A 15678-nucleotide genomic window follows, 5' to 3' on the forward strand; every position below is an offset into this window, starting at 1 on the left:
ACTGATTTAGTTCATGTCCCAAGTCCTCAATATTTGATTCTTACATTCTAGCAAATGGAAAGAAGGGACTTCTCTTTGAGAAACACGTCACTTGTAGGGTTTAGAGTTTGGGTGGCATTCATTATGTCACAGTTTTTGCTGGAGAACCTTCTGTTAAGCTCACTAAACATATTAACTAAAACAGGGTAGAAAAGTATTGTATGAAAACTGCCTTTTTCTCGTTCTGAATCTGACCACTGACCACTGAGTACACAGTCTCCATTAAATTGAGAGCGGAGCTTTTTTTGGTTGTTTTGCAGGGGGGTGTATTGCAGTATCACATTGCTCAGCTGTGTTCAACACTGGATTCCATAGGTCATCAAAAAATGGCTCATCCCTGTAGTCAGTCAAAGTTTGAACCAAGGCTTCAACTAAATCAACAGCCTTTGACAGGTCAAGTGATGAAGACCGTAGCATATCGGATAGAAATGTTGCTTCTCCAAACACTTTAAGGAGTGTAACAAGGCACACAATGAATTGTAAATGTATCTGGGCAAGCAGACCTTGTGCCTGATAGTGTCACCATGTAATCATAGCTTGTTTGTGCCGCTCAGACCTTGCATGAATCAACTTTGTAAGTTGCCTTCTTCCAGTTGTTAAAACCCAATTGTGAATCAAATACAGCCTCAGACTTTGGGAGGGCTAAAATGCCTGCAGGCATAACGAAACAGTCTGTTTTGAATATTCAAGCCAGGGGTGGATATGGTACCAGGCTGCCTTGAAGCTCCACCTCTGGTTCCCCATCAGAGGTCTTGGGTATATGTTCATCATTGGCTGCACAAGTGTTCCCGGGATTTGCTGATATCTGCCAAAGAAAAAGTATGTAATTGTCTATTTGGGTAATTTTAGATCTACCATGGCAGTCAGGCAACTTCTGAAATCCATCTGATATCCAGCCCGATAGCATGTTAAATAAGAATTCAATCACAACCCAACTAATTTCTATACACCATATAAACTGAATTATTGCACTGATTTATTTAACATCACAAACCTGATGGTCCACTGCTTGTGGACACACGTGGCTCCTGTTGGTGTCTCACTCTCAGCCTTTAAGTCCCCCTCAGCCTCTCCATCTGTCTCACTTTCCTGCTCTACTATGCCTTCACTCTCAGTCTCTCCATCTGTCTCACTTTCCTGCTCTACTATGCCTTCACTCTCAGCCTCTCCATCAGTCTCACTTTCCTGCTCTACTATGCCTTCACTCTCAGCCTCTCCATCAGTCTCACTTTCCTGCTCTACTATGCCTTCACTCTGTCTCTCCCTCTCCCTCTGCTCTCTCTTGCTCTCTCCACACCTGAACCACCTGGCTCTGTCTCACTGTCTGCCTGGTCTTTTCTTTGGAAGAAGGACATTGTCCTTCTTTCTATTCATATTGGTGAGAACTATAGAGCAAAAGCAATAGGCCAAGTTTTGAGCCTCTCTTGGCGTGGAGGCAGGGCTTTATCTGGGCATTGAATTCTCCCACCCGATAAGCATTATAAGGTGGAAATCATAGCCTTTCCATGCAGTGCTTTCCCAATGCAACCTGTGGAGAGAGAGAATTGTATAAAATAGGCTAAATGTGTACCTTTAAACATAATAATAAACTGTAATTCCCTGGTTGATGTCACTGTTGCCATGGACACAGATATTTATGAAAGTTTTGAGAGAACATGATTTGAACGAAGGTGGTGAAAAAACTGTCATCATAAGAAGATGCGAACGTGGAATAATTTTTTTTGAACGAAGAAATTTTAAGATCGGACGCAAAAATCTTTTAGTGTACACTTGACACGCTTGAATACATTTTTTTCATACAATTGAATTTTGTTTTTTCATACTATGAAATATTTCCGTAAGTTCTTTTTCTTAGTCAATACATTTGAGCTCAGTTTGGCTCCATATATTTCTAACATTGTTTTAGATGACTTTGAAGTTATAGGAATATTCTGATTTATTAGCAGTAAGGGTGTCTTTAAACATAGTGACACTGTAGAAATATTTTACAAATGAAGGTACTATATACTTCCAAGAGATGTCAGCATAAGGATGCCAAATGAAAATCCTCACGGTTCTTTTACCGGACCGCGTCAGTGGAGCGGATGTTGTGCCGAAAACATCCCCCTGCCAAACACCCACTTAGTAGTGCCACAAAATGTATTTGACTCTAGTCACAATTTTAAGCAAGTTGGGAGGGGACTGCAAAGTTTTGGGATCTTGGGACTGCAAAGTCTGGCAACTTTCATAATCTTTTTGGTAGATCATGCTGACCTGAGTATCCCACAAAAAGTATTTCATTCTAGTAACAATTTTAAGCATGTTTTAGGGGGTTATTTCGGCAAGGCCATTTTCCTTCGTCGCAATTATCCCCCCCCCCCCCATTCTTGGGACTGCAAAGTCTGGCACAGTTCAAAAGAATTTTGGTAGCTCATGTTTTCCTCCTGAGTATCCCACAAAAAGTATACATGAACAGGTAGTTCTTACATCTGCATAGATGTCTGTGGCAAACACTTCATCACAGAGAAGTTAATGATGTTAAATTCAACAGTTATAATGTTAAAAGTCAAAGAAGTGAATGTTGATGCTACGTTAAATGGGTAGTACATAGAATCACTTCAGGGAAGTTACTTTTTAGAATGTTTTATGTCACGATTATCGTCATAATAATATCAGTTCAAAGTGTGTTTAAAAGATGAGCTCTGTGACAGGGGTGAGGATGGAATTATTACTGACTACGATCATAAGTCATAGCCTACTTTAGTTGACCATAACATCAAATTGGACGTACTACCAAAACCGCTAAATGAAGTGACTGATGTCAGAAACGCATTACTTGGAGATTCAATAAGGGGGTTAAATATGACCCCTCCGGCCAATGGGTTGGGTTGTTGGTCCACTTTGATGGAGGCAAACTGAAAGGACACTGAACCCCTATTTATTTAGTTTTTTCTATATGACATAATTGTTTGCTTGACTGGCCATAGCATTTTTGCTCCTAATAGCTGAAAAGCAATAATGTTTTGTGGTAATTAATTGGTCCCACAGCGCTCAATAGAATTGATAGGAAGAGCCAGGGTGAAAATAATCCCCCAAATTAGTCCTGTTTTCTATCTATATCTTTTAAACTAAAGCTTTCAGCTTGGCTCTAAGGTAATATGATGAAACTGGCCTCCATGATGAAACTGGCCACCATGAGGAACACAACAATATGAGTTTCATCCGGAAAAGGCGCTGTTACATTCTCATCCATCCAGCCTACTGATGTTCCTCATGTTGAGCCCAGCAAGGAGTGGGAGACACATCGCAATGTAGTTGACTCATGTCTGTGACCTAACATAATGCTTGTTATTTATAATATTTTTGTAATGTATATTAACTGTCGTCACTGCATTAACTTGAGAGATGTTATTTAAATGACCCTTTGAGGTTAGAAGGCCTTAACTATTCAGAGTTCTCCTAATACCTTGCAACCAGGATGCTCTAGCATTCATTTATAACACATTTTCTAACAGATAATCTGAAAAGGCTAGTAACATTTTCAATTTCTCTCAACTGTACTATTCTGTAATATATTTTTTTTGTCACTTGCCAAGGAAATTATAAACTTTGATTGTATTTTCCCATTTCTGGGGTGAGGTTAAGGAAAGTGTGCCTCGTGTAGGACACAGATCTGTTATGACCCTGAGTGTTTTTGTCGTTTTTCCCCTTTGTGATTTGGTCTTTATTTTAACAGAGGGAGGACAAACCCAGCCTGCTGCTCTCCTTCCACTCTGAGCCCAAACAAGAGTCATTGGATTGTGAAAGTGAAGCTCAGGATGCCAAAAGTCAAATGCTGGGACTGACTGTTACCATTAAAAATGAAGAGAAGGAGAAGAATGAAGAAAAGGAAAAGAATGGGGTTATCATTAAAAAAGAAGAGGGGGATTTATTTGATGAAGGTAAGAATTGGTTTAATGTTATTGTCAATGTAGTAATTTTGTTCTTACCAATGAAAGGGTAGATTATTTTTCATTCTCTGTCAGTTTTCTTCATATTGTCATAATTATTTTTTGTTGTCTAAGACACCAACAAATACAGAATGTTTTAAAGATGTTCTCCAGTCCACAGTTTAGGTTTGAGCCTTAACTATGTCCCTTGATGACAATTGGCTGGGAAGACCCATGGGAATTGTACATTGGGCAGGAAATCGCTGAGACAGGGAGACTTGGTCAGCAGGGATTCCCAGGTCTCATTGCGCTCTAGCGACTCCCTCTGGTGGCTCTGCCATCTTAAAAGCTGACTGAGGCAGTCAGATAGGTGAACGAGCCCTCACACGTTTCATCACCAAACAGCACTAAATTAAATGGAAATAAAACACTAAGGTACAGTTCAACAAAACACAACACACTGAAGCTTTATATGAAATTAATACAGCGCAAATAATCTGCAACTGTCTTACTTGAGCACTGGGAACAATAATAATTAATATTTACCAAAAAAAAGTGTTGGACCCACAATGGACAATTACTAGAGTTAGCACAGGTTTCCCAACCCATTGTGCAGGGGAAATCCCATCAGCCCTTGCCTACAATTCCTATCAAAGACAGTACTCTTTAGTGGAACTGAACAGATCTGACTTTGTTTTTCCCGCTTGGCTACATAAGTTAGAAGTGTAAAAACCAAAACAGTGGAAATTGAGTTTAGATCTTGGGCCGCAGTTCGGTGTCAGAAAGTGGATCCAGAAATGGAAGTGGATCTACCAGCTATCTGTTTGTTGAAGAGCAACAAACACACTTTGACTCACAAATACGGTTAATTCAGAGGTACTAATAAAAATATTATTATTAATAGATTGATTTTAAAGCGCCTTTCACAGACTCGAGGACACTGTACAATGGAGTGGGCAAGAGATACAAGAGACAAACAATCTGAGGATAACAATCAGACAGGGCCACAAAATCAAAGTTTGATGCGCATTTCCTTAAACAACGGCTGTGCAATGTTGGAAAGATCACTGAACAATTATTAGTCATATAGAGAGAGAAAATCCATCATTTAAAATGTCATCTGACTAAATACACTTGCATTGTTTTTAGTTGTCCCATGTTTTTGAGGAAATTCTTTTTTTCTAATTATATTCTATAAAGTTATTCACTTAATTTTAATGTTGATTTTTCTAATTGAGTGTTAGCTGAGGACGTAGTGGGAAATAATATAGTGGATGTGTACAACTAGGAAGAGGTGATGTTAAAACTTTATTAATAAATCTTATAATGGGAGCAGGAGAGAGGAGGAAGTTTATTATGATTAGTTGATTGCCTGGAACTGATAGGAAGGTAAAGGGTATATTTAAGTGCTGTATGATGAAACAAGGTTGAACAATGTATTACAGTCATTGACGGATTCTGAAACAGTTGGCCCCTGGGCACAGCACTGTAAGAAATTCAGCCGTTCGTGTTGTAATCGCGTACCCGGTCATCAAGGGGGAGAGAGTAATTTAATTATTCATTGTAGCATTTGATAGTCTATTGTTTATGACGTTAAAATCGATCTTACAAACTTGATCTCAAAGAATCTTCCATTTGTCCTCTACTTTATAGACATTGCAGTCCAGAAAACACAACACAGTACTGTAAGCCCATTGGCTAATTACTGTTGTGCTTTAACTGAACGTGACTTCCTGAACGTGACTTCCTTTCTACAGCACCTTCACAGACCTTAACCAGTGGAGGACAAATCTTTTGACTCTGTGCCACATCAGGATTTTTAAATTTATTTGTTTATATTTGTTAATCATAAATGATTTTCAGGCCAAAAAGGCAATAATTAAAACAATAAACAGCAGGTGCCTTATGTCTAATTTAAATTCAGATGCTCATGTATGAGAATGGGCTAGTGAGTTGTTTTACTTTCCCTCAAAACTATTTTACTCACTGGACTTAATTTGTCCTAAACTGTCATCTGGGAATGCAGATACCCAAATGTGGGCCTTCTCAATCACTGAGGCCTTGGACTCGGATTCTCTACAGAGGAGTGCATTAAACAAATTGTCCAGGTTTCTCTTGGCCTCCAGACCGTGTCTGAGACTGATAAAGCATGTCACTGGCATCATTAAACATACCTATTTGAAACATGTGTCGTCCATTAAAACATAAAATTCTGCTCTCCACTTTCATCAGCAAATGTTTTTCGTTTCTTTCTCCAATGGTTGTGATGTCTGCATGCATGGCTAATCCCAGGTATACCTAAAAAGGCTTTCTCTCAAAGCTGTTGAAAGGGTCTCTTGCCAAAAAATCAAGTTACAATGCAAGTGCAATAACTGCAGTATTAAGGTCTATATCACTTCGCTGCGGAATAGTGCTAGTTGCTTGAAACCTTGATTATAGTGTGTCCAAAAATGTGGTGATAATTCCCGTCTGATGTCTGTCACACAGATGGGATTCCTGAAGTAGAGACACTTGGAGAGAAACAACAGGAAGACTACAATAAGAAGTCTCACAACTGTCCCCATTGTGAAAAACATTACTCATCTGTATCACTGTTAAAAAGACATGTTAAGATGCATACAGGAGAGATATCCTGTTCTGACTGTGGGAAGTGTTTTACTTCTTCATCTGCACTTACTGTTCATCAGAGAGTGCACACAGGTGAGAAACCTTTCTTCTGTTCTGACTGTGGGAAGTGTTTTACTTCTTCAACTGCACTTACTGTTCATCAGAGAGTGCACACAGGTGAGAAACCTTTCTCCTGTTCTGACTGTGCAAAGCGTTTCTCTCGGTTACATAGCTTAGACGCTCACCAACGCACACACACTGGAGAGAAGCCTTACTCATGTTCTGACTGTGGGAAAACTTTCTCTCAGTTAGGTGGCCTTAAAGTTCACCAACGCACACACACTGGAGAGAAGCCTTACTCATGTTCTGACTGTGGGAAAACTTTCTCTCAATTAGGTAGCTTTAGAGTTCACCAGCGCAAACACACAGGTGAGAAGCCTTACTCTTGTTCTGACTGTGGGAAGAGTTTTTGTTCTTCAGCTGCATGTATTGGTCATCTGAGAGTGCATTCAGGTGAGAAGCCATTCTCCTGTTCTGACTGTGGGAAAACTTTCTCTCTGTTAGTTGGCCTTAAAGTTCACCAACGCACACACACTGGAGAGAAGCCTTATTCGTGTTCTGACTGTGGGAAGTGTTTCTCTCAAACGAGTAGCCTTAAAGGTCACCAACGCACACATAGCAGAGAGAAACCTTACTCCTGTTTTGATTGTGGCATGTGTTTCATTAGATCATCTGGTCTTACTAGTCATAAAAGACTGCACACAGGTGAGAAGCCTTACTCCTGTTCTGACTGTGGGAAGTGTTTTTATGGGTCATCTGATCTTACTAAACATCAGAAAGTGCACGGAGTTGAGAAGCTATTCTCCTGTTCTGATTGTGGTAAGTGTTTCTCTCAAATGGGTAGGCTTAAAGCTCACCAGCGCATACATACTGTACAATAATTTTGAACATTAGACACACGTGTCAGAGTGGATTAGCAAGTGTTTTACAACATCAAGTAGTTGAATTGTCTTTTGTGGAAATTACCACAAATGAAGACTGGTCATCTGAATGCCCAAGGAGCTACTCACAGGAGTATGGGGGCTTTAGCCAGCCCTAAAATATTAATTACCCCCCCTTAAATAATCAGTCATTATATTTCTCTTTTTTTCGTCAACTGTTCCATCGCATCTTAAACTTCTTACAAATTGTATATAATCGGGTTAAATTCGCAGCAGGTTCAGTTGAGTTTGATTGAGCGTAACTTGTTGATCTGACGCGAGATCTGTTTGGTAAATAGTAGCTAAGGTCGCCCTACTATCCGCCACCCCCATTATCGGCCGTTTTCAAAGGTCGAAGAAGGTAATCCTTTCAAGTTGAAAATGTAAATGCTTTGGAAAGCAACGGTACGTGTTGCTAATAAATATACCCTTTCACCACAATATTTTATAGAAAAAACATATTTTTCTTTTTTTATACTTTTGGATATTACATATGTAATGGGTGGAAATTGTTTTAAACAAGTTGCACGACAGACTAGACATCATGTAATATCAAAGTGATCTGTCTTTTTTTTTTCTTTACCAGAACGCAATAAAGCTAGCTAAAACTTTCTAGTAGACAATTCAGAAAAGACTATGATCTGTCATTTGTTATACAATAAAAAAGCTACAACAAAATATTAAGGTGACCAGTAATTGGGATGGTGGCCGATAATAGGGGGTCGTATTTTTTTGCTATGTCACCAACTACTGAAAATATTAATTATAATTAATGGCATGCTAGCTAACATTTGTATTTCAATAGTAGTCACCATAAATATTGATACCAAACCATACCATCTTCTTCCGCTTATCCGGGGCCGGGTCGCGGGGGCAGCAGTCTAAGCAGGGATGCCCAGACTTCCCTCTCCCCAGACACTTCCTCCAGCTCTTCCGGGGGGACACCGAGGCGTTCCCAGGCCAGCCGGGAGACATAGTCCCTCCAGCGTGTCCTAGGTCTTCCCCGGGGTCTCCTCCCGGTGGGACGGGACCGGAACACCTTCCCAGGAAGGCGTTCCGGAGGCATCCGAAAAAGATGCCCAAGCCACCTCAGCTGACCCCTCTCGATGTGGAGGAGCAGCGGCTCTACTCTGAGCTCCTCCCGGGTGACCGAGCTTCTCACCCTATCTCTAAGGGATCGCCTAGCCACCCTGCGGAGAAAGCTCATTTCGGCCGCCTGTATCCGGGATCTTGTCCTTTCGGTCATGACCCAAAGCTCATGACCATAGGTGAGAGTAGGAACGTAGATTGACTGGTAAATCGAGAGCTTCGCCTTGCGGCTCAGCTCTTTCTTCACCACGACAGACCGATACATCGACTGCATTACTGCAGAAGCTGCACCGATCCGTCTGTCAATCTCCCGTTCCATCCTTCCCTCACTCGTGAACAAGACCCCTAGATACTTAAACTCCTCCACTTGAGGCAGGCACTCTCCACCAACCTGAAGTGGGCAAGCCACCCTTTTCCGACTGAGGACCATGGCCTCGGATTTGGAGGTACTGATTTTCATCCCCACCGCTTCACACTCGGCTGCAAACCGTCCCAGCGCATGCTGAAGGTCCTGGTTAGAAGGGGCCAACACGACAACATCATCTGCAAAGAGCAGAGACGAAATTGTGTGGTCCCCAAACCTGACACCCTCCGGCCCCTGGCTGCGCCTAGAAATTCTGTCCATAAAAATTACGAACAGAACCGGTGACAAAGGGCAGCCCTGCCGGAGTCCAACATGCACTGGGAACAAGTCTGACTTACTGCCGGCAATGCGGACCAAGCTCCTGCTTCGGTTGTACAGGGACCTGACAGCCCTTAGCAAAGGACCCAGGACCCCATATTCCCCAAGCACCCTCCACAAGATGCCGCGAGGGACACAGTTGAATGCCTTCTCCAAATCCACAAAACACATGTGGATTGGTTGGGCAAACTCCCATGAACCCTCCAACACCCCGTAGAGGGTATAGAGCTGGTCCAGTGTTCCACGGCCTGGACGAAAACCACACTGTTCCTCCTGAATCCGAGGTTCTACTATCGGCCGTATTCTCCTCTCCAGAACCCTGGCATAGACTTTCCCGGGGAGGCTGAGAAGTGTGATCCCCCTATAGTTGGAACACACCCTCCGGTCCCCCTTCTTAAAAAGAGGGACCACCACCCCGGTCTGCCATCCCAGAGGCACTGTCCCCGACTGCCACGCGATGTTGCACAGGCGTGTCAACCAAGACAGCCCCACAACATCCAGAGACTTGAGGTACTCAGGGCGGATCTCATCCACCCCCGGTGCCTTGCCACCGAGGAGTTTCTTGACCACCTCAGTGACTTCAGCCCGGGTGATGGACGAGTCCACCTCTGATACCTCATCCTCTGCTTCCTCAATGGAAGAAGTGACAGCGGGATTGAGGAGATCCTCGAAGTACTCCTTCCACCGCCCGACGACATCCTCAGTTGAGGTCAACAGCTGCCCACCTCTACTGTAAACAGCGTTGGTAGGGCACTGTTTCCCTCTCCTGAGGCGCCAGATGGTTTGCCAGAATCTCTTCGAGGCCAGCCGATAGTCCTTCTCCATGGCCTCACCGAACTCCTCCCAGGCCCGAGTTTTTGCCTCCACAACCACCCGGGCTGCAGCCCGCTTGGCCTGTCGGTACCCGTCAGCTGCGTCAGGAGTCCCACAAGCCAACCAGGCCTGATAGGATTCCTTCTTCAGCTTGACGGCATCCCTTACTTCCGGTGTCCACCACCGGGTTCGGGGATTGCCGCCTCGACAGGCACCGGAGACCTTACGGCCACAGCTCCGAGCGGCCGCTTCAACAATGGCGGTGGAGAACATGGTCCACTCGGACTCAATATCTCCAGCCTCCCTCGGGATCCAGTCAAAGCTCTGCCGGAGGTGGGAGTTAAAGATCTCTCTGACAGGAGACTCGGCCAGACGTTCCCAGCAGACCCTTACAGTACGCTTGGGCCTGCCGAGTCTGTCCAGCTTCTTCCCCCGCCATCGGATCCAACTCACCACCAGGTGGTGATCAGTTGACAGCTCCGCCCCTCTCTTCACCCGAGTGTCCAAGACATACGACCGCAGGTCAGATGAGACGACAACAAAGTCGATCATCGACCTGCGGCCTAGGGTGTCCTGGTGCCACGTGCACTGATGGACACCCTTATGCTTGAACATGGTGTTCGTTATGGACAAACTGTGACTAGCACAGAAGTCCAATAACTGAACACCACTCGGGTTCAGATCAGGGGGGCCGTTCCTCCCAATCACGCCCCTCCAGGTGTCACTGTCGTTGCCCACGTGGGCGTTGAAGTCCCCCAGTAGAACAATAGAGTCCCCAGTCGGAGCACTTTCCAGCACCCCTCCCAGAGACTCCAAGAAGGTCGGGTACTCTGCACTGCCGTTCGGCCCGTAGGCACAAACAACAGTGAGAGACCTATCCCAGACCCGTAGGCGCAGGGAAACGACCCTCTCGTTCACCGGGGTAAACTCCAACACATGGCGGCAGAGCTGGGGAGCTATAAGCAAACCCACACCAGCCCGCCGCCTCTCACCATGGGCAACTCCAGAGTGGTGAAGAGTCCATCCTCTCTCAAGGAGTGTGGTTCCAGAGCCCAAGCCGTGCGTAGAGGTGATCCCGACTACCTCTAATCGGAACCTCTCAACCTCACGCACTAACTCAGGCTCCTTCCCCGCCAGCGAGGTGACATTCCACGTCCCTAGAGCTAGTTTCCGTGTCCAGAGATCGGGTTGTCTAGGCCCCTGCCTTCGACTGCCGCCCGATCCTCTTCGCACCGGCCCCTTATGGTCCCTCCTGTGGGTGGTGAGCCCACGGGAGGGCGGCCCCACGTCGCCCGTTCGGGCTGAGCCCGGCCGGGCCCCATGGGGGAAGGCCCGGCCACCAGGCGCTCGCATACGAGCCCCAACCCCGGGCCTGGCTCCAGGGTGGGGCCCCGGCTGCGCCATACCGGGCGACGTCACGGTACACATAATTTTAATCATCATTAAGGGGTTTTGTTCAAATGATTACTTGGTACAAGATTATTTTCAAACTTGCTGTTGAATATGCCAAGAATAGGGGTTTGATATTAGCTATGTTAAATTATTTGGTTTCAATGGAACACAGTTTGTTTGGGTTTTAAGTTAACAAATTGGATGAATAGATTTAGTCAGTAGCCTGTCTAGAAATTATTGATTGATTCAGAGAAATTGCATTCACATACAGTACATATTCTATTAGAATATATAGTGTGTGTGAATCTTCATTTACTATAACTATAGTTGACAAAAGTATTTTGGCTACATAGTACAGCTGTTTTGTGCCTTTTGCTGGTGTTGGATGGATGAGTAGAGAGTGGACTTAAATTAAAGTCATATTAGATCAGTGTCTAACAAAAACTATGAGAGTAATACCTTTAGGCAACCTTGACCAAAAATAACATACTCTTGATAGATTTTACACCCTTTGTTACTCTAAAAATACATTGACATTTTTTGGGGGGGACTACGCCCAATCCTCTTGTGTACAGTAGGCTACTACCGGTATAAATGCTGCCTTGTGTACAGTAGGCTACTACCGGTATAAACGCTGCCTCGTTTACAGTAGGCTACTACCGGTATAAATGCTGCCTTGTGTACAGTAGGCTACTCTTGAGTCAGTCGACAGGGTATTATAGACGGCAATTAATAAGGCAATTATTCATACCTTTTGATTGGGATGGAGGGGTTATGTAGGTTATTTTTAATGTGTTGGTGTTGAGTTGTTAGGTGTATACGCTTAAATCAAATAGAACATTGCAGTTTTTACTGCAGGGTGATAGTTCTAGTTTTCTCTTTGATGTCACTATGGGCGGGTACAGGGTACTATCTGCAGTGGGAAACAAACCGAGGCGTGTAGAGTCGAGCTGAGTAGAGGTGAGCTGGTTACATATATAATATAATATAATATAAAAATCTTTCAAGATGGATACAAGGCTAGAGTGAGGGGAAAAAATCTTTGATACCCTGCTGATTTTGTACGTTTTCCCACTGATCAGTCTATAATTTTAATGGTAGGTTTATTTGAACAGTGAGAGACAGAAAAACAAAAATCCATTAAAATGCATGTCAAAAATGTTATAAATTGATTTGCATTTTGATAAGTATTTGATCCCCTCTCAATCAGAAAGATTTCTGGCTCCCAGGTGTCTTTTACACAAGTAACATGCTGAGATTAGAGCACACTCTTAAAGGGAGTGCTCTTAAACTCAGTTTGTTACCTGTATAAAAGACACCTGTCCACAGAAGCAATCAGTCAGATTCCAAACTCTCCAACATAGCCAAGACCAAATAGCTGTCCAAGGATGTCAGGGACAAGATTGTAGACCTACACAGAGCTGGAATGGGCTACAAGACCATCACCAAGCAGCTTGGTGTGAAGGTGACAACAGTTGGTGTGATTATTCGCAAATGGAAGAAACACAAAAGAACTGTCATTCTCCCTCTGTCTGGGGCTCCATGCAAGATCTCACCTCTTGGAGTTGCATTGATCATGAGAACGGTGAGGAATCAGCCCAGAACTAAACGGGAGGGAGGATCTTGTCAATGATCTCAAGGTCACCAAGAAAACAATTGGTAACGCGAAGGACTGAAATCCTGCAAGGTCCACCTGCTCAAGAAGCACATGTACAGGCCTGTCTCAAGTTTGCAAAATCGAGCTGTTTGCATGACATAAGTATAACTCAACTTGCCGTGTTTGGAGGAGGAGGAATGCTGCCTATGAGCCCAAGAACACCATCCAAACATGGAGGGGGAAACATCATGCTTTGGGGATGTTTTTCTGCTAAGGGGACAGGAGAAATTCACTGCATCAAAGGGACGAAGGACGGGGCCATGTACCGTCAAATCTTGGATGAGAACCTCCTTCATTCAGCCAGGGCATTGAAAATGGGTCGTGGATGGGTATTCCAGCATGACAATAACACAAAACACATGGCCAAACGATCAAAGGAGTGGCTCAAGAAGAAGCACATTAAGGTCCTAGAGTGACCTAGCCAGTCTCCAGACCTTAATCCCATAGAAAATCCTTGGAGGGAGCTGAAGGTTCGAGCAGCCAAACATCAGCCTCGAAACCTTAATGACTTGGAGAAGATCTGCATAGAGGAGTGTGACAAAATCCCTCCTGAGATGTGTGCAAACCTGGTGGCCAACTTAACGTCTGACCTCTGTGATTGCCACCAAGTGCTGAGTCAAGTTTTGCAGACGGGTCGAATACTTGTTTCACTCATTAAAATGCAAATCAATTCATAACATTTTGGGATTTTTTAGTTGTTGTTCTGTCTCATTGTTCAAAAAAACCTACCATTAAAATGACTGAATTTCTTTGTCAGTGAGCAAATATACAAAATCAGGGGATCAGCAGGGGATCAAATTTTTTTCCTTCACTGTATACCCAAGTCAAACCAAGATATCTTTAAAAGATTAACAGACACCTATGATCTGTTTTTACACCTGCACTAATTCCTTTAATAAAATGTTTCTACTAGAAGCATAATTTCCACTAATCCGACAAATGGAATTTCACAAGAGGTTCACATACTGTCAACATCACTGTTTATCTCTTTATCCCCTGTCATTTTATCTCTATTAAAATAAATACATGGGTGGTAGAACATGTCCTAACAAAAAAGGATAACACTGTGGTTTTGGTTGTAAGTGTAAAAGCAAGAACATTACAGCACATTTGCAGTAGTTACACCCAAAATACAGTGGGGAGAACAAGTATTTGATACACTGACGATTTTGCAGGTTTTCCTACTTACAAAGCATGTAGAGGTCTGTAATTTTTATCATAGGTACACTTCAACTGTGAGAGACGGAATCTAAAACAAAAATCCAGAAAATTACATTGTATGATTTTTAAATAATTAATTTGCATTTTATTGCATGACACAAGTATTTGATCACCTACCAACCAGTAAGAATTCTGACTCTCACAGACCTGTTAGTTTTTCTTTAAGAAGCCCTCCTGTTTTACACTCATTACCTGTATTAACTGCACCTGTTTGAACTCGTTACCTGTATAAAAGACACCTATCCACAAACTCAATCAAAAAGACTAAAACCTCTCAACAATGGCCAAGACCAGAGAGCTGTATAAGGACATCAGGGATAAAATTGTAGACCTGCACAAGGCTGGGATGGGCTACAGGACAACAGTCAAGCAGCTTGGTGAGAAGGCAACAACTGTTGGCGCAATTATTAGAAAATGGAAGAAGTTCAAGATGACAGTCAATCCCCCTCGGCCTGGGGCTCCATGCAAGATCTCACCTTGTGGGGCATCATTAATCATGAGAAAGGTGAGGGATCAACCCAGAACTACACGGCAGGACCTGATCAATGACCTGAAGAGAGCTGGGACCACAGTCTCAAAGAAAACCATTAGTAACACACTACGCCGTCATGGATTAAAATCCTGCAGCGCACGCAAGGTCCCCCTGCTCAAGCCAGCGCATGTCCAGGCCCATCTGAAGTTTGCCAATGACCATCTGGTTGATCCAGAGGAGGAATGGGAGGAGGTCATGTGGTCTGATGAGACATAAATAGAGCTTTTGGTCTAAACTCCACTCGCCGTGTTTGGAGGAAGAAGGATGAGCACAACCCCAAGAACACCATCCCAACCGTGAAGCATGGAGGTGGAAACATCATTCTTTTGGGATGCTTTTCTGCAAAGGGGACAGGACGACTGCATCTTATTGGGGAGAGGATGGATGGGGCCATGTATCGTGAGATCTTGGCCAACAACCTCCTTCCCTCAGTAAGATCATTGAAGATGGGTCGTGGCTGGGTCTTCCAGCATGACAACGACCCAAAACACACAGCCAGGGCAACTAAGGAGTGGCTCCATAAGAAGCATCTCAAGGTCCTGGAGTGGCCTAGCCAGTCTCCAGACCTGAACCCAATAGAAAATCTTTGGAGGGAGCTGAAAGTCTATTGCCCAGTGACAGCCCCGAAACCTGAAGGAGCTGAAGAAGGTCTGTATGGAGGAGTGGGCCAAAATCCCTGCTGCAGTGTGTGCAAACCTGGTCAAGAACTACAGGAAACGTATGATATCTGTAGTTGCAAACAAAGGTTTCTGTTCCAA

At 43.8% G+C, this 15678-nt stretch overlaps 1 protein-coding gene across 1 annotated transcript in view; it reads left to right on the forward strand.

The window, feature by feature from the left end:
• The window catches only part of LOC114840363 (zinc finger protein 501-like), a 13332-nt gene extending 5186 nt beyond the window's left edge, over positions 1 to 8146 (forward strand). Inside the window, exons 2-3 of the mRNA XM_029123560.2 lie at positions 3755 to 3959; positions 6435 to 8146. Of these exons, the coding sequence (XP_028979393.2) occupies positions 3755 to 3959; positions 6435 to 7495 (1266 nt within the window). The 3' untranslated portion in view covers positions 7496 to 8146. The remainder of the gene's footprint in view (positions 1 to 3754; positions 3960 to 6434) is intronic.
• The last annotated feature ends 7532 nt before the right edge of the window (positions 8147 to 15678 follow it).

This window comes from Esox lucius, chromosome 11, assembly GCF_011004845.1.
Source record: "Esox lucius isolate fEsoLuc1 chromosome 11, fEsoLuc1.pri, whole genome shotgun sequence".
Lineage (NCBI taxonomy): Eukaryota > Metazoa > Chordata > Actinopteri > Esociformes > Esocidae > Esox > Esox lucius.